At 35.4% G+C, this 19,674-nt stretch overlaps 1 protein-coding gene across 7 annotated transcripts in view; it reads right to left on the bottom strand.

Moving 5' to 3' along the window:
• The window catches only part of arhgap36 (Rho GTPase activating protein 36), a 37,739-nt gene that overhangs the window by 16,068 nt on the left and 1,997 nt on the right, over positions 1-19,674 (bottom strand). For 3 of the 7 annotated variants that reach the window (XM_055210874.2, XM_055210881.2, XM_055210872.2), the window contains exons 2-3: positions 7,804-7,960; positions 4,422-4,490 (exon numbers count right to left, since the gene is read on the bottom strand). In XM_055210874.2, coding sequence (XP_055066849.2) covers positions 4,422-4,490; positions 7,804-7,960 — 226 coding nt within the window. The other 4 variants (XM_073859297.1, XM_055210890.2, XM_055210906.2 and 1 more) reach the window with 4 other exon arrangements.

Raw genomic sequence — 19,674 nt, 5'->3', positions numbered from 1 at the left:
GCCTCTTCCCCTCCTTTCTTCAAAATCTCTTTTTTCCTGTCTCTACCTCTAGGCTTAAAGGTCTGGTAGCAGGTCAGGTCAGTCGGGTCCACTGGCTGCAAGCTTACCGATTAGCTTGATGGATAGGGGGATTGGGTCTGCTTTAAATACATTCCTCCCCCACCCGTCCACCATCTACCCTTCTTTTTCTTCATTCAGCCCTGGCCTCCAGTCATGTTGCTGTAAACACGAAGCTAATGCACATGCTGGACACAAGTGCCAAACTGTGGTTGCAGGTGGCAGGAACATAGTCAAGGAAATCCACCTGACCCACAAAAGGTTGTTCTGCTTTGGCTCCTTTAGTGCTAAGAGTTGGTCTGAGATCAGTTTGAACTATTAACAGCACTTACAGCAGAGTTAAACACTGATCCTTCATCAGCACTAGTGAGCTTTGTTTTGTAATGTTTGTAATGCTTATTTATTATTATTAAAAATCACATATGATGCAGTAATAAATCTGTAACTATTGCTATCTTTGTTTGAAACACACATAAGCCAGCACAGTGCAAACAATCATTTTGATGTTAAATAATGATTGTTGGGATTTACTAAAGATGCGCATTGGATAAGCAGCTCTGAAAATGTGTGGTCTAGTTATTTTTGCGACTGACCTTATTGCATATGCATTTCTAGGAGTTTCCCTTTCAGACGCAAAATGTTTGGGACGAGATTATTTAAATGATTCTTGCAACGCGATTTACTAATGTTTACGTGTGTAATATAACTGGTATTTGCGCCATTATTTAACGCCAAAAAAGCATTTCTTAAATCAGGCTGCAAGTGTAGCTGATAATAGGAGACAGAGGATTTTTTCCACACGCAAGAGTTTTTTTGGAATGCCAAAGGAACATATTATTCAAAAATACTGTTTGCCAAGCCATGTTATTTTTGATGGATGAAATAAAAGAGGAGTCACTAGAAATCACACAATAGCAGGTGTGTAAACCTTTATCTTTTTGTCCTAGTTCTTTTCAGTGTACTATGGCTTCGTTTGCTGGGATGTCTGTGGTGCTGAAGTCAAGCGCATTAAAGGTGTTTAGATAATTTTCTTATTTGCGACCCTGAAATAATTTGCGCTGTTCTTAGTAGATTGCGTAAGTCATTAAGAAAATCAGCTGTTTTGCCTGTGTTATTTTATTTGCGCCTTTTTAGTAAATAACCCGCAGATATTACCACTCCCATCTGCGCGTTTTTGGTATTTCGCTCTCGTGCTAATTTGTCCGTTTAGTAAATCTGGCCTATAGTAATTTTCTGTATGTGGGTTAAATCAAGTCAAAATTACATTAGCCGTGAAATCTCAACAGCTTAAATCATAAAACTATATTTAAGCGCATTACAATCAAATTGTTAAAAATCTTTAAAGCATTACATTACATAAAGCATTATAAGGTTTGAAAAGAAAAGTTTTGAGCACTTATTTTTATGTATATTTTATTATTGTACTTGCGCAATAACTGGTTTTGTTTTATTTATTTATAACAAAAATATTCCATGGATTTTAAAGGAAAGAACTCTAGAAGTTAATACTGTAGATGTCAGAGACGTCTAGTGAAAAATAAATTTATTTTGACAATTTTGTGTAAAAAAACTGTGCTTTTATCACTTGGTGATCTCATGAGAAGTAAATGACAAAGAGTAAATGTAAAAACTGTAAATTACATCTAAATTACAAATCTAAATTAAATCTAAATTACAAAATCTTATATTTCTTGTACATATTTACAATATATTACAAGAAAAGCTTAAAAGCTTTCAGAGAAGCAGCCGGATCTAACAGAAATTCATAAATATATGAGTTGGCTTATATGTTTTCTCAACGTACGATTATTAAAAAACTTAACCCCAACTTCACACACTGTAAAAAGTGAATAGTCGGATGAACTTAAAAAATTACTTCAATTGGTAACACCTTAAAAAAATTTTAAACTTATTCAATTTTCAATTAAATTTTATTTATATAGCGCTTTTCACAATTGTTAATTGTTTCAAAGCAGCTTTACATAAATAGATAGGGGAAAACACAGAAAAATCGATAGATAATATAAGAAGCAGAATACAGCGGCTAAGAATAAACCGTACAAGCGAGCGTAGTAATAATTTTACTTTAGTTAAATATGTAGGTTAATAAACTTACATTTTTTAGGTGTTACCAATTGAAATTATTTTTTTAGTTCATCCATCTTTTCATTTTTTACAGTGCAGGGGCGAAAGCAAATGGTACACGTATGAATGCAGCTGTACGAAACCAGCTCCTTCGTAAAATACGTATGAACTGCCATACGATTGTTTTGGTAGACGATATTCTAGTTGCTACTCTAGTATGTTAGTCTTTTAAAAAATCCCTAAAACAATAAACACTAATATGCAGTACAATACAAAATGAATGAAAAAATGTAAATGTATTCGCAGGGATGTACACATTGTTGAAGTAAAGCTACAGCATTCTGCGTCTTAAAGTCTTAAAGCCGTGTGCCTAAAAGGCCATTGTGAGATTTGTGAAGTGTGACACACAAACAGCCTTGGCAACTAGAGGCAGAGAATCCATAAGGAGAACATCCATTTATCAGTCTCTATCTCTGCCTTTACTGTACACCACAGAAAGAGATTAGGTCAACTTAAAGAAACTTATCTGGCTCAAATTTGCAATGTAGATCCACCATTCGTTTGGGACTTTAATAAACTTCAGCACAATATATGATAAAGTATATACAGTGGTGTAAAAAAGTGTTGGCCCCATTTCTGATGTTATATATTTGTGCATATTTGTAATTTAAATATTAATCAAAGATAATATGGGTTTTATTATGAAGGGAAAACAAAATCCAAACCCACATGGCACTGTGTGAAAAGGTGTTTGTCCCCTAAACCTATAAACTGGTTGGGCCACCCTTAGCAGCAACAACTGTAATCAAGCATTTGCAACAACTTGCAATGAGTCTGCTACAGCGCTTTGGAGGAAGTTTGTCTCTTTGCGTAATTGTTGTAATTCTTTTGTAAGCCTTTTTTAAGGTCATGCCACAGTATGTCTTTATTTTGTTTTTCTCCAGCCATTCAGATGTGGACTTGCTGGTTTGTTTTGGATCATTGTCGTGCTGCAAAACCCAAGTTCGATTCAACTTGGTCACAAACAGATGGACATTGTCCTTGAGGATTTTTTGGTAGACAACAGAATTCATGGTTCCATTTATTACAGCAAGTCTTCCAGGTCCTGAAGCAGCATCACACTACCACCACATATTTTACTGTTGGGATGATGTTCTTTTTATGAAATGCTATGTTACTTTTATGTCAGATGTAATGGGACACACACCTTCCAAAAAGTTCAACTTTTGTCTCGTCAGTCCACAGAGTATTTTCCCAAAAGTCTTGGGGATCATCAAGATGTTTTCTGGCAAAACTGAGACTTCTGGCAAAACTTTATGTTCTTTTTGCTCAGCAGTGTTTTTTTCTTGGAACTCTGCCATGCAGGCCATTTTTGCCCAGTCTCTTTCTTATAATGGAGTCATGAACACTGACCTTAACTGAGGCAAGCAAAGTCTGAAGTTCTTTGGATTTGTTGTGGGGTCTTTTGTGACCTCTTGGATGAGTCGTCGCTGCGCTGTTGGGGTCATTTTGGTTGTTCCTGGGAAGTTTCACCACTGTTCCATGTTTTTGCCATTTGTGGATAATGGCTCTCACTGTGGTTTGCTGGAGTCCCAAAGCTTTAGCTTTTACTTTCTTTCAGGTTTGTTTATGAATTTCTTTGGATCTCAACATGGTGTGTAGCTTGTGAGGATCTTTTGGTCTACTTCACTTTGTCAGGCAGGTCCTATTTAAGTGATTTCTCATTTGCCGACAGGTGTGGCAGTGATCAGGCCTGGCTGTGGCTAGAGAAACTGAACTCACGTGTAATAAACCAAAGTTAAGTTATGTTTTAACAGCAGGGGGCAAGCACTTTCATGTCAGATGGGCCATGTGGGTTTGGATTTTGTTTTCCCTTCATAATAAAAACCTTCATTTGAAAACTGCATGTTGTGTATATATCTTTGATCAATATTTACATTTGTATAATGATCTGAAACATTAAAGTGTGACAAACATGCAAACAAATAAAATAATCAGGAAGGGGGCTAACACTTTTTCCCACCACTGTATGTCTTATTGGTAGTTTATCAAACAAAATTTACAAGACTGTGCTCAGGACTGCAGACTGGAAAACATGGGTTACCTAAAGTACTTGAGCAGAACAGCCCACATGGTTTGAAGGTTTAAAAATATTTAAGCATCACAAAGATACGTTTCTAAATTTGCTATTTGCACTTATTTACATGCAGCGTTAACTGATCTGTGAATGCCTTCTAAAACCAGCACTGAAATAATGCAAGGACACGGTTATCTCTTACCTCGCTCTTTCTTTTCTTTTGAGAAGGAGTCAAACTTTCTCCGCAGTGATTTCCTCCTTTTACGAGTCTCTGCAAAAAAAAATTTAGATTATACTGACTATATTTTACAGACCAACAGATAAATGGTCTAAAAAATAACCTATAGATTTTGTTAGTAATCAGTGACTAACGTTTTACCAAAGTAAAACCATATAAGCGGCAAGTTTTTATATAAGTCTGCAAAAACAAGCATGGTTACTCTATTTTAAACCTTTGTATTGGATGCTGTGCCTAAGATAGATAAAAAAACATTCCCTTAGTGTGAAAACAGTGAATTTTTTGCTTGAGAAATAAATTTTCATTCCTAATTTTGATTTGATCTGGATATAAGTTAACCTAATGCATCTTCGTTAAATTTCTATTCTTCGTTTAAAAAGATAACCAGTGAAAAGACAAGCAAAAACACAAAAAACAGCCAATGAGAGAGTGAGAGAGAGTGAGAGAGAGAGAGAGAGAGAGAGAGAGAGAGAGAACACATACAGAGGGGTTTTAGGTGGGGTCATATTCCCATGACTGGAGGAAATGAGAATTTATTTCTATAGCAACTGCCATTTCTAGCCCCACACGCCAAGACATCATGAGTCTAATCCCCCAGCAGATTTCATCAGAGACAGGACCAGAGAGGAAGATGATGAGAATAAATACAGAGCAAAAATTTCTCCATTTGGGTTAATAGAAATTAAAATCAAAGAGAAACACTTTATAAAGTTTGAGACAAAACAACAACAAAAAAACAGCGGCTTTAAAGATTACACTTAATAATAATAATAAAATGACTATGCATGACCGGCAATTTTCAAGAAAGAAGCTTGGATTATACAACAAGAAACTAGAAAATTAAAGCCAAACACAGAGATCCATCACTCATAATATGCTTTCTGAATTATATAATTTATATTTTAGAGCTTAGTTTAAACTCTTTGTAGGACATTCATCTTCTCAAAAAATAGCTGCAAAAAACCCAGATGACAATTCCTAAAGGGCGTCCAAGTAAACCATCATGCAGAATCTGACAGATTTCTCCTTTGGGAGGAAAATGTACTGTAAATATTCCCATAAAATTATGGTGGCTGTTACCCTATGGGTTAGCTGGCTGTGGTCTACTCACAGATGTCCAGTTAAAAACTCCACTCTAAAGAACAGAGGTTGACCTTCCATCATTTGACCATGTGGTGCTTTTTGTAAATGCTGGGAATACCACTTCCCACAAAACAAAATGGAAAGTTGTTTTCCATGAAAGAATATATTAAGACTATTACATGTCCGTGATAACTCATAGCATCAACACATGGAATTGCAGAAGGGTCATTAAAGGAATACTGTCCAAACAAACAGATCACATAATCCAAACAAGGCAAAATGGATCTCACATACAATGATAATGTGCTTCTGTATAGCTCAGTGGTAGAGACCTTCATTAGCAGCACAAAAGGTCATGGGTTCTAATCCAGGGAACACACATACTGATAAGAAATATGTTTTTTTGCGACTATGCGTCTGCCGAATGTATAAATGTAAATATTTTTGTTGGTATAGACGATTTTGGAAGTTGTAAACAACACTGGTCCAGAAGCACTTCATGTTTCAGTTTTTTAACACTATATAAATGTTGAGATAAAATACAACCAACAGATGTTAAACAACACACATCTTTAAGATATATGTGAAATAAAGAAAACAGTTACAAACTGAAACAGAAAGTGTTTCTGGACCAGTGTTGTTTACATCTTGCAAAATGGTCTATAACTAATGAATTGGACGGTGAAAGTGTCAACAACAATGTGCATCCTTATTTAGACGTGGCATTCAATCCTTTATACAAATACAAGGACCCCAAACAATAGAATTCCCACTAAGCTATATACTGCTTAAAGGGACACTCATGCTCATTTTCCAACTTCCCTAGAGTTAAACATTTGATTCTTACCATTTTGAAATCCATTCAGCTGATCTCTGGGTCTGGCGCTAGCATTTTTAGCATAGTTTAGCACAATCCATTGAATCTGATTAGACCATTAGCATCGCAACTACACAAGAGTCAAGTTTTAAATAAGAAAAATATTGAAACTCTTTGGTTATTTTTAGTGCGATGGTACTGGTCTAATCAGATACAATGGAGACCCGGAGATCAGCTGAATGGATTCCAAAACGGTAAGAATCAAATGTTTAACTCTAGGGGAGCTGGAAAATTATTTCCAAAAAAGTGGAATGTCCCTTTAACAGGTCAACATGGTTCATTAAAACCAAACAAAACAAAACAAAAACAGTAGATTTCTGGGGCATTTGTAAGTCATTTATTTGTGGTTTACGTAAGCAATAAGGTACGAGAGGCTGTGCTGTATCGTGAATAAGTAACGGCTGAAGGGCGTTGTTAGGCACGATGCGAAGCGGAGTGCCTGCAACCCCTTCAGCCGTTACTTATCATGATACAGCACTTGCCTTGAGTACCTTATTGCTTTTATAAAACAGTTACCACACAATATTAAAGTTAAAAAAATATTAGTGCAACTTTCATGAAGTTAAATCAATAAAAGCATTCCTTCCGCTAGAAAAAAATGTTGTTGACTGCGAACAACAACATGAAAGCTCAAATAAAAACAACAAACTGTTCTCAGACTTTGTCTCATTTTATGTTTATGTGTTGCTAAGGGTGTTGCTAAGGGCGCAGTGATATTAAATAAAACCGTTGGGTGAAGCGGTCATAGCAGTGTTTTATCGTGAATAAAGCACACCTATTGACCAATCAGAATCAAGGATTGGAACTAACCGTTTTATAATGTTTTCTACATAAATTATCCAAAAGAATATAAAGAACATTCTATGAAAATGTAACCTCCTTTATTTTTTAATATTGATTGAGTAAAGGTACATTATAAGCGACTAGCAGTAGCAGAGCAATGCAATCTCGTTAATTTCAATGGAAGCTCGGCGGCATCCGGCGATACGAGCGACAGTGACCGTTGGCGACTGGATTGGGCGTGTCCAGTTGCGCGACAAAGTTGAGAAATGTTTAACTTTATGCAAAGTATGAGCGACTTTCGAAAGCGACTACCAATAAGAACGAAACAGTGGAGTTCAGGTCACGCGTCTCAGTTACTGGAGTGGTGGTTACTCATTTGTTTATGACAACCAGATATAGAAACGTCTCTTTTGAAAGAGACGAGCGACACACAGCGACAAAGTCGCTTATAATGTGAAGGTACCTAAGGTCATATCAAATATTAACATTTAAGTGAAATCAATGACTGAAATCAAACATTGATGCTCTTAATCTAAAAGACAAAACAACTTTTTAACAGGTCAATGATAAGCATTCCTAAAAAGAAAATTATCTCAAATATACCTCTAGGGATGCTGATCTTAAAGTCCAAGTCTCTTTTTTCCAAGTGGTAAAGGGCAACTTCCTGCAGCCGTGCTCTCTCCAACTCTGAGAGACTTTGGATGGGAACTGGCTGAAGCCTCAAGCTCTGCCCCAGCATGGTGGTCCACGTATGTTCGCCCTATAAAAAAAGAGAGACAAACAGATAAAAAAACAGAACTGAAAACGGTACAGGAAAACACCAAGCACCGGAAACCATTGTTTTGTGCCACTGACGTTCTTGGTTGCAGCCTCTCTCTAAAACACCCGTTTGTAATTTTTAAAGTGATGCTGATTTATGTGTGTTTGAACAACGTTGGAATTCTGCAGCCTGCTATGTTGATCCTCGTGAAAATGATATACTGTAGTTAGATTGACCTTTTACAATGCTACCATCAACTGCTGTAGAGAGAGAGAAGCCCCATACCTTTTTTATGAGCAGTTTTCATGTGTTTACATATTTGCTATTGAAACAGGAAGTTTTGGGCGGATATCAAAGGTTGTTTTTAACAGCCAATGAACTGTAGTTTCAGCCATGAATCATGATTTGCTGATGCATTCTGAGCATCTGATTGGATAAAAAATGTGTAGTGCGCAATACATCAATAATATTTTTATCTATTGTCCTTAAATACCCAATCCATTTAAATTGTAAATACATACAGTACTATGCAAAAGTCTTAGGCCAAAATGCTACTAGATTTGTTGTATTTGCAATGGAATAGTAATCAATAATCATATTTAATTATTTCTCAGTCTCTTTATTAGAATACAACCAAGAAATACAGGAAATGTGTACGTAGTATTAAAAACAGTATAAAAGTATAAGCTGAAGTGTCAAGTATTTAGGGTAAATTCCCCTCCACTTGAGCAATAGCAGGCAGCTGCAGGATCTCTTAAACCTAAATGAAATGAAATCCTAATTTCTAATTCTAATGGAATGACTTCAGGGCTTCAGTCTCCTCAAAATAGTTCAAGATGTGTTTAATGTCAAGAGAGGTCAAACTAAATAATGACTGATGTCTGAAGACGACATTTAGTTCTGAAAATTGTTTTGGTTTTTAGGTTTGTGTGCATATTTTCTGCTTGTATTTTAATAAAAAGAGTGAAAAATAAATATGGATGGACATTAAAACTGCACTAAAACAACAAAGCTGGTGGTGGTGGCCGAAGACTTTTGCACAGCATGTATAACATTAATTTAATTTTGTATACTTTTAAGACTTCAGTGATATACCAGACATGGACTAAAATCCACCTTTTTATGTTATTAGATAATAGGGCTTTTAAGAGACTGTTGTAAAACTTTTAACAACAGTCACCCTAATAATAATTACATGTCATTCACTAAAAAGGCCTTGTCTGGGTCAACCAACAACACAAAAAGCCTAAAGCATGAAAATACCTTAAAAACATCCTCTTTTTTTAATTGGATTCAAGGACGGCTACTTTTAGACTGTAGTTCTGTATTGGGTAAACATAAAATAGCTAGTGGACATTTCATGACCCAGTGCAATTCCTCTCACAGCATATATCCTGTCATGTGTGTTGTAGAGTTCATCTGATGTGATGACAACAGAGGCAGACTTTCTACATAAAAGTACATTTTTAAGTATTCATATTATATCAGTGTTTTTCTTTGGAAAACATACATTCCACTACATTTCTTAATTTCAAGTTTTTCGTTTATATTTAATATTTAAGTATATTAAACATCTAGTATTTTTTTTACTTTTACTTAAGTACACAATTTTTATTTAATTAGGTATTAAATCATTTTTCCCCAAGACAAAAACTCTGATAAAGCATAGATGCTTGGAAAATGTAACCCAAATACTTAAGTAGTGTCCACCTCTGGATAACAACAAAGACAAATACTAACCAAAAATAATTACTGATGCTGCCAATTTATGATTGTACAAAACTACTGTTGCTTTCATTCACTCACTTGTAAATTTAACTCAGGAAACATTTTTACAAATATACAACATATAAGTAGGGCTGTCACAATGATTAAAAACTCATCTCATCTTGATTGTTTGACATCATCGCAATGACTTCAGATCACCGCAATGATTGCACATCTCTCTAAAAACACAAGGGGAGCTGCAGCGCCTGTATAAGACAGTATCAGATGGCGCTCCTTAATATGAACTTCCAGGTAAAACATACATTTCCAAAACACAATTCTAAATTTAGAGAAGTGAAGGATGCAATTCTTAAGGATCTGTAAGGAATTTATCTTTTTTGCAGCCACTACAGACATGTGGTACAGTACTACTTTGACCTTTAGTAGGATTGGCTACTATTTAAAGACTGGTATATGCATTTTTATTTTCAGTTATTTTTCAGACACATTATTGTGTTTATTTCTTATGAAGAATTTTCAGTTTTTGAAAGATTTAAAAGTAATTATTTAATGCATATTTCCTGGAATAGCGTTAGTAATGCTACTTCTTCTGTGGCACAAATGGAGTTTCTGCACGAGAGCGCCCCTGGCTTTGGGATGTGCCGAGATTTCACCGTAATTCATTAAAAACCATTTATTGAGAAAACACGCATTTGCACGGTTAATCGTTACACCCCTACCGTCAGCCAAATTCCATAATCGTGACAGCCTTACATATAAGATTACATGTGCAAGGAGTTCGTATGACCACAGAATGTTGAACGAAGTTGCCTGTACAGTTTGATCAATAATTAAGTTAATCATTTCCTTAACAACAGGAAAGAGCATAAGTTCCTCCAGAACTTGTTTAAAAGTTTATTTTGGTGATAAAGACAATAAGCCATTGCCTGTCTAAATAGTATATGTGGCAAATTTACTAAAGAAGGTTTTACCACAATTTGTTTGGAATTTAAAGTGACTATGGGCTCGAAAATGTATAGGACACAAAATAAAAACTTCTGCCTCACCAATCACTCAATATTTCTATTCTCTACATTAAACACTTAGCATGCGTATTTAGTTATAAAACCCATCTCTCACAGGGGATCACCTCACAAAGGTGTCAATTAAAGTAGGAATGTGTTGTGGGTCACTTTGCAGTATGGCCACACCAAATGCAGTGTTGAGAAAATGATCGATTTCAGAGGTCACAGGTTGTGCTATGTTTATTCTGACAGTATTAGAGTTAAAAGGTCAATGAATGAGCTTAAAACATGATCAACCAGTGTTGATACCATGATCTCCATAGCATACAGGAAACATCTAATTTCTCTGTTTCATCTAACTTCTCTCTGTGCAGTTACTCAATGCAGCTACTATAAAATATAATAACTTCTATATAATATAGTAATACAGAGAGAGATAAAACAGTCTTCATGAGAGAAGCTTGAGGGTGGGACAACAAAACAATCTCTTTGTCTATACTTTTTCATCTTTTAACACAACAAAATGAAGGACAGGAGAAAAGGAAAGAGCAAAACACAAACACATGTAGCACTACAACACATTTCAAGCCCACTAAAAGCTAAACAATCATCATTCATCACACATATATTGTGGAAACAATGGCTTCTCTGAAGAACACTGGCCTTCAAAACATCAATGAATGAAACATCCTTTATGACGTCCATACCACAATATATTTTAGTACCAAAACAATATTTTTAAATATGTCCTGTAACAATGTAACAATTTAAATGAAACACGATGCACAATATGCTTATAAAGATAACCCATATGTGCATCAGCTAAGAAACTCTGAGCTTTTTGAATCCCTACTGAGAAAATTTCTCTTCATTTCTTACTCTCATGTTTTCAACCTGTATAAGGTCTTATTTGTTCTGATAAACATGAAAGAAGATATATTGAGAAATGTTTGTATTCAAGCTCAACATGAGCCCCCAGAATACTTTGGAAATAAGTGGGGCTCATAAACGCCGGTTTGGTTACAAACATTCCTCAAAATATCTTCCTTCATGTTCATCAGAACAAAGAAATGTATACAACATTGAGCGAGTAAATGATGAGAATTTTCATTTTTGGGTGAACAATCCCTTTAACTAAACTAAAAACTCCATAGACTCAAACAAGTTTTCATATCTCTACAAAAATGTTTCAAGCCATTCGGTTTATACTGCACTGTGTTTCAATATGTGTTTATATAGTCAATATTTGAAGTGGATTAAAACCTTTCATAAAAGTTAGGTTTTTTTTTAAATTTTAAAACAATACCCGTTTTTGTCTTAGGACAACTTTGATGAACTTTTTTTATTCACTTCAAATGTTAACTATATAAATATAAGAAAAACAACAGCCTGACAAAAAAAGTGAAGGTGAATATGGTGCGTTTATGTAGTGGCAGAAATAAGTTTGCCAGGGGGCAACAAAACATCAGGTGGACGAGTAAATCAGATCACAATGAAGACAACAACAAATTCAAGTGCAGACGACTGTATGACAAGACCCAGAGCAAAATATCAGGTAGCCATTAATATTACTGCAAGACGACATGCTCTTGGGTAAGAGAACAGTAAAGTAAACTTTTTTGTGAAACTGCTTCACCGTCTCATTTTACTTTGAAGAGAGTCTCATCCTTACCCTCCAAAGCATTCAATCTTCTAGTCTCTACTCTGTTTTCTTTTATTGTCCAAGTTCACTTCCTATACTTCTAAAGCCTAGACCATATTTGTCTGTCTCTTAATATTTAAAACCTGGCTCTACATGAGAACTTTGATATAAATACCTCTGTTTAGAAACATGCTGATAGTTTCCAGATGCCCCCCTAAAACAATTCCCAAGTGTTTGTATTACACTTCTGCCAGTAACATTCTTTGTGTTCGTAGACACCAGACCATTTTAAAGCAGTGTGAGTATTACATGCACTTCTGTTGTTTATCCAGTTTCAGCTACAGCCGGTGAGCATTTACTTAAAAACTTTACAATGTAAAGTTACGGCGCCAGACCCCAAGCTGACCTTTGATGGCAATCTGAGCATTCAAAAAACTTTAAGTGCACAAAAAAGTTAAATAATACAGATATAATAACACAGAAAAAAATTAAATAATACAGATATAATAACACCGAAAAAAAAATTGAAATTATATTTGGTCTCCATTATCACGAGTAATCTCTAGAGGATGTCAATGATACTCTTGGAACGGAAAGAAACTTAAATCATTTCATGTGTAATATGGTCTGGTGCCCTAATCAGTGGTTGCTTTTGTGTCCCCATTGGGAGAATCAACTTTAAGACAACTAAATCCCAAGGAATTTTGGCGGTTGCGGACTGCAAACAACAGGAAAATCAAAACTGATAGGAAATGAGAATTAAACGCCCATTTCAAACTCAATACTCTTGTAGTCGGGAAAACAAGAGATTTTAAGTAGAATTGTCTTCTACTTAAGATATTAATTTAATCAGTTTATAAAGACATAAAGTAAGGTCGGCGCTTTAAGTAAGTAATCTTTTGTACTGTTCTGGCCCTTGCATGCACAAGTACACAAAGGCAATGAAAGAATCATACATCTTTTTAATTAAAAGCAAGCCATAGTCGGCAAGAATAAAATCCAGTTAATCACTTAGAAAACCATCATTCACATAACAAAACATAACAAACCATGTACTGTACCAATTCAAACAAACATCTGCTTTAAAGTGACACCACAGACTAAAACTTATTCAAACAATAAGAGTAATGATATTCCCCAAGCATATAATTAATCAACAAGTTTACCTATTCGTTTAATATATTATACACACATTCAATAGTCTCAGACTGTAAAAAATACATCAGCTACAATAAACTTTTGTCATCAGGAACTATTTAAGAAATGCATCAGTGTACTCGCATACAGACACACACATGCACAGCCAAACACACCCTTCACTCTACCTTGCAGGCTGGGAGACAGGTAGTATGTCACACAGAGACACACACTCAGTAAATATGGGCAATCTTCTCAGACACTTCACAATGTACAGCAGGTACAACCAATCCAAAACGTGAGACAGACAGACAGAAGCAGTGGAGGATAAAGAAGGAGGTCTGTTCTCTCCATCTGCCGTGTAAATCAGAGTGCAGCAACGGGGCTGCCAAGAGCAAACTTTACGTAAACACTCAAAGAGCGACGTAAAGCAAAAGGGGCGGAGCCTGAAACTGACCAGAGATATCATTCAACACCTCATTCTTTTGGAGACCGCTGTAGAATTTTTAAACTCATTTTTAAGCTCATAAATCATCTCACCTCCCACAGCAGGGTTTCATATTCTACCTGCATATGTCGTAAATCAAAGGCATATTTGTTTTTATGAAATCGTATTACAGGCACATACTCACAAACATATATACTTGTATATAAATTGTGCTTATATGGATCTGCTTAAAAATGTCAATATTAGTAACTTAATTGATTTGTTTACAACCCAATTCCCATATTTAATACCACCACATGCTTAACTCAAACGCGCGCGCGCACACTATCCCATATAGGCTACATTTACATAACCGCTGCTGCTGTTTGCGATGGGCACATGAAACCAATTCTGGTTGACCTTTCAACTAGAGCTGACCTAAAAGATCATAGGCTATACCTAAAGGCAAAATACCATTCATTCATGCGTGTGTGCGCGCGCGCTCTAACCTGGAAAATCACTTTACTGGATTCTTAAAGTTTTTAATGCAAAACTATTTCCTTGAATTGAATAAGATCATTTTGGAACGTTCATAAATCAAGGGTGCTCATTAATTAATATGATGACAATTTGTGATTATAAAAGATAATAGCATGAATCAGCAAACCGTTTCGGCACAAATCAGTCCATGCCAGACATGCTGCCAATAAAGAAAATGAGAGCAGCCAAACCAAATGCTTAAAATTAATTCTCAAAATCATATAGATTTTCACATCAAATTCTTAGGATAATAATACATTTTAAATACAGTTTTCAAATGCACATGTTTATTGTGGAAATCGTTGTTTGCTCGATGCGTGACAACCCTGCGCATGATCCAATAAAAGTAGGCACTGTGCTGCTTTTAGACAGACTGACAAATTGTATTGAGCACACTGAACTGTTTGTAGATACCAACACACAATACCAACAGTATAAACATTTACAGTACACACAAAACACCCATTAACATTCTAGAAATGAAGGGCCAACATAGTTAATTCTCACAGAGTCATGTCTGGTAGGACTATCTGCTTTGTTGTTGACAATAGACATATGTAAACTTTAAATAACCATAGCACCACCTATAGGAGAGCTTTTAAATGTGCAGCGCGGTATAATATGTATGGAATGTAGTGTGAGGCTGTGTGTCATGGATTTGCAATTAATTCACCATCTGGAGGGTTTGGATGAGTTTGAACTCTCTGGGGTTTTTTCCGTCTTCATCAATGACAAAAATGCAGTCCAGATGTCTTTATCACTTATACCACCCCGCGCAATCATACTGTTTTTACAAACACGAGGCCTGCCAAAAGACCCTTCATCACCTAGAAGGGTGCTAAAAAATCTCTCTGACTGATTTAAGGAGGACTTCGTAAGATATAAAAAACATTTATCTTTAGCGACATGCTTTAATTTCCAAAAAATAACAGTTACATTCCTAATATCTGTTTATCTATGAAATTGAATAAATCATTGGCAGAAACATTTGCTGAACCCCATGAAAAACAGATGATTCTCCATTCTCAAAAATAAATATTCTCCACTGTCCCTGCGGTTTTCCATACACGTGTCATTTTTGACCATGAAAAAATGGTTACTCAGTTTCATGTGTTTGACCTCTGACCCTGACATCAAGGTTGCCCGTCCTGTTTTTGCCTAGAGGTGTTGTTAGGTGAATATACAGGATCATATGACCCTGATGCAGGATGAATGGGAACAGGAACTAAGGCCCGATCTCTCACACAGTGGATGGGACTAAAATCCAACGTGTGCAGGTTTGGTGGGGAAGGTCAGATAACTCAGGAAGAGTGACTCAGATCTATACTAAATATATATAAGGTCAATCTCATGATGTCTTTATGGAAAATCTGACTTTGAGTTTTTACACTCAGTAGTTTATGGGTCAATATTGGACCACTTGTCAGGCCTATGTACTGCGCTGCCCACTACAGGATGTATCTGGCATGTCCTAAAAATCTCATCTGCACAGCACCCTAAGTTACTAGCATTAACATATGCAATATAAAAAATGGATAAACAGCAAACAAGAAAAAAATTAGCAAATATTTTTGCCTGTATAGGTCTGTCTAAACATGTTGTTGCTGAGTGTTTCATGTAAAAAATATTAATCCAATGCATTGTGCAAGTAGGAATACAGTATGTGAAAATAATACGTTATTTTCAACACAATAAAAAACCTGTTACTTATAAGTCATGAAATTCACCTGTCTCCCACCATTGCTAACATCTACAGAGTCACAGCTTTGTCTAGACATGCTGTGGGGTATAAGGTAACAATGACTAATGCACTCGGGCACATAGATAGAGAGGTAATGATCCATAATCATAGAGCTCTGGTTACTGCTGGCATGTGTTTGTGCTCTTTTGCAACGAGAAGCTGCATTTTAGCGAACACTGGCTGGAGAGAAAGAAGTGAATTTTTAAATATTTAGAGTAAGGGTCAAGTCCTACAAATACCAACTATGTGGGTTGTTCTCTTATTAAAAGACAAGTATGCTTTTAAAAAAGTCATTATGATTGATACTAATACAAGTTAAGTTTTTTCCGTCAGACACGGAAAGATAAAACAAAGCTAACTGATAAAAAACCATCAAAAACAAAAAAACACATCTTTATACTTGAATATGAACCCTTAGACACCTAGGCTTGGACCATAGTGTGCCACATAACTGTAAAGTTACAACTCAACTGGTACCAACAATATGCCCTGATACATACTTGAATGCAGTAAGTTGCTTTGGATAAAACTCTGTCTGCTTAATGAAGATTTTAACAGAATTGCAATGCAAAAAAAATTGATCTCTATAAACTAATTCATAGTATAAACCAGACACTGCATGTGTGTGTGGGCCAAACTATAAAAATTACTGTGGTTTTATCCATCAAAACACAGGTTGCATAACATGGGTTAGGACTAATCTTTATTTTCTTTCATCTGTTAAATCTTTTCATCCTTTACTATTTTATTGTAACATCAATCTGGTTCTCTAGATATCCCTAGAGGTCATGCAAAGGAAATGCCATGCTTCTCTAAACAGGACATTCTCCACCCATCGGCACAGCTCTCGTCTGTTCCGCTCCATTATGCCGAAGAAACCACCACCGACCATCATTGATTGGTATTCACAATGAATAACACCCTGTAGTGATGGGACTGTAATGTAGTTGTGTCAGACTCTATTACGCAAGGTTCAAAATCTGACACAGGTGGTCCGTGCATTTTACTACCACCCTCAGGCTGGGCAGATGATGTTGGTTTATGTCGGCTTTGTTTTGTATTAAAACACCTGCTGAGTAACAAGCAGATTTAACCAAATATCTGTTCATTGTGCACATACTGTCAGAAAAAGTACTTTACACCTTAAAGGGATAGTTCACCCAAAAAACAAAAAGTTCTGTCATCATTTGCTCACTCTCATGTTGTTGCAAGCCTGTATATGTCTTTGTTCTTATGAACACAAAGGAAGATATTTTAAGAAATGTTTGTAACCAAACCGTTCGTGGACCCCATTAGTAGGACAAAATAATACTATGAAAGTAAACTGGATCCACAAATTTTATTTCTTAAAATACCTTCCTTTGTGTTCATCAAACATTTATACAGGTTTGTAACAACATAAGAGTGAGTAAATGATGACCGAATTTTCATTTTTAGGTGAACTATACCTTTAGAGTGCACCTTAAGGTTTTTTAGTATCTCAAATTGGTACTAGTAAATGTATACATAACTGTACCTAATGGTATATATTACAGTAGGACCTTTATAAAATTCCCCAGTGATAGCTTGGGACCATTGTTTGACAATTTTGATCAAGTATATGACCCTTAAGAGTAACTTTTACACAGAAAACATACAGTGCCACTGAGAATCAATCGTGCCATAAAGGCCACACATTTGGGTCACTGTCATGCTAGACATTATGAGATTATTGCTGAAGGTACCAAACACATTATAGTCTCTAACTACTCTCTGCTTTTTATTGATCGGTCCATTGATCAGCTGTAGTGATTTACACGTCTAGCTTTTTCTATCAGGTTCCAGTTATGTAATATATATCTCCATTGAATGCATTCCAGTTTCACAAATTTACATATTGACCCTCTGCCTGACATTCCAGTTTCATTGGCCTTCCATTGTTGTCTTAGTTATTCAATTCACATTCATGGAGTACATCATATACATTTTTTCCCTTTTTGCTTGCAGAGGTATGACATGAACTGGTGACATAGTGTCACTATTTCTGAAATAAATTGCTTGAATTGCTTTAAGCTTTATATAGCTATAAATGCCGACTATAAAACACTTGCAGGTCTTTTTAATCTGAAATGTCACATGAGTTTGTACGGTCTAAATAGCTGGGAATTCTAGAACATATGTCGCTTTAAACTCTCGTTGACATTTTTTTACTTGTGTGATAAAGTCAAAGGTCTTAAGCTTTTAATTCCAAACCCAGGAGAAGATTTAAGCTGATTCTCTAATGAAGTCAAGATTTGCGATTATTAACATTCCAGCCTTTCATTGTGGGAGAAACATACAGATCCTTTAGATAATGCGGATGTATTCATTTCAATTAAAATCGTATTTTAGTAACGTCCTTCATCATCTAGTATACATCATTCAGAATGACTGCAGGCATATAGCTTTCAATGGGCTTGACTCTGAAATCTACCAGGATGAAGGGAGTAAAAAGGGAAGTTTACGGAATGTCAAACCTCCTTTGTCCTTCCCTGTTCATCCATCTTATGATAAAAACCTTTCAAATGGAAATGTTTGGGTCATGTGTAAGCTCATTGAAGGAAGTTGGTGATAAGCTTTGATGTAGCATGACTGAAGATAACCTAGCACTAAAACAAAGGGTGAAATGTTATACCACCCATGGTAGAATAATACATCTTTCCTACAGTATATATACGCCTATGTCTAAATATGGGGCAAATTCACTATAAAAGTTGTGTAACCTTTAAACACAGCATCTCAATGCAAAAAATCACATATATTATTCACTAACCAACTTAGTCTAATTTAAATGTGCTACAGTAAATGTGTCTAATACAAAACTGTGGTTTGTGTTGAGAAACAGTCCAGACAACAGGTTTAAAACAGTATGTTTTTTAAAAACATTTTGTTTACAGTTTTCCTGATTTGCATATTATTTACATATTTTGGTACTAAAACAACACAGATAGCATCTGAAAATGCAACAGGTTGAAGCAATTTATATTAAATTCTTAATTAAACATCGTCTTAAAGACACACGCATGCAGTTTATAAATTAATGTGATATTATTAATTATATACATTGTAAAAAATAGTTACCTGGTTGCCCTAAAATGTTGAGTTAATTAAACCTAAAAATATTAATTGATGCTACAATTTTTACACAACTTTTTTGAATTAACTCAAAATTTTAAGATAACCAGGTAACATAATTTTTTAAGTTGAACCAACAAATATTTTAAAGTGTTTTATTAAGATACAAACGGAAAGTGCAAGAAATATGTACACAAAATTAAAAACAAAACTATTTTCAGAACTAAATGTCTTCTTTAGGCATCAGTCAGTATTTACCTCTCATGGCACTAAACACAGCTTTTTTGAATAAATAATTATATATGATCACATTGCAAAAACAACAAATCTAATGGTGGCAGGCCTAAGACTTGCACAGTACTGTATATATATATGTAAAAAACTGAGAGTTTCTGTGGCTGT

Source organism: Misgurnus anguillicaudatus, chromosome 21, assembly GCF_027580225.2.
Source record: "Misgurnus anguillicaudatus chromosome 21, ASM2758022v2, whole genome shotgun sequence".
Lineage (NCBI taxonomy): Eukaryota > Metazoa > Chordata > Actinopteri > Cypriniformes > Cobitidae > Misgurnus > Misgurnus anguillicaudatus.
Note: the sequence above shows the minus strand (reverse complement) of the source record. Positions and strands in the feature narration are given on the sequence as shown.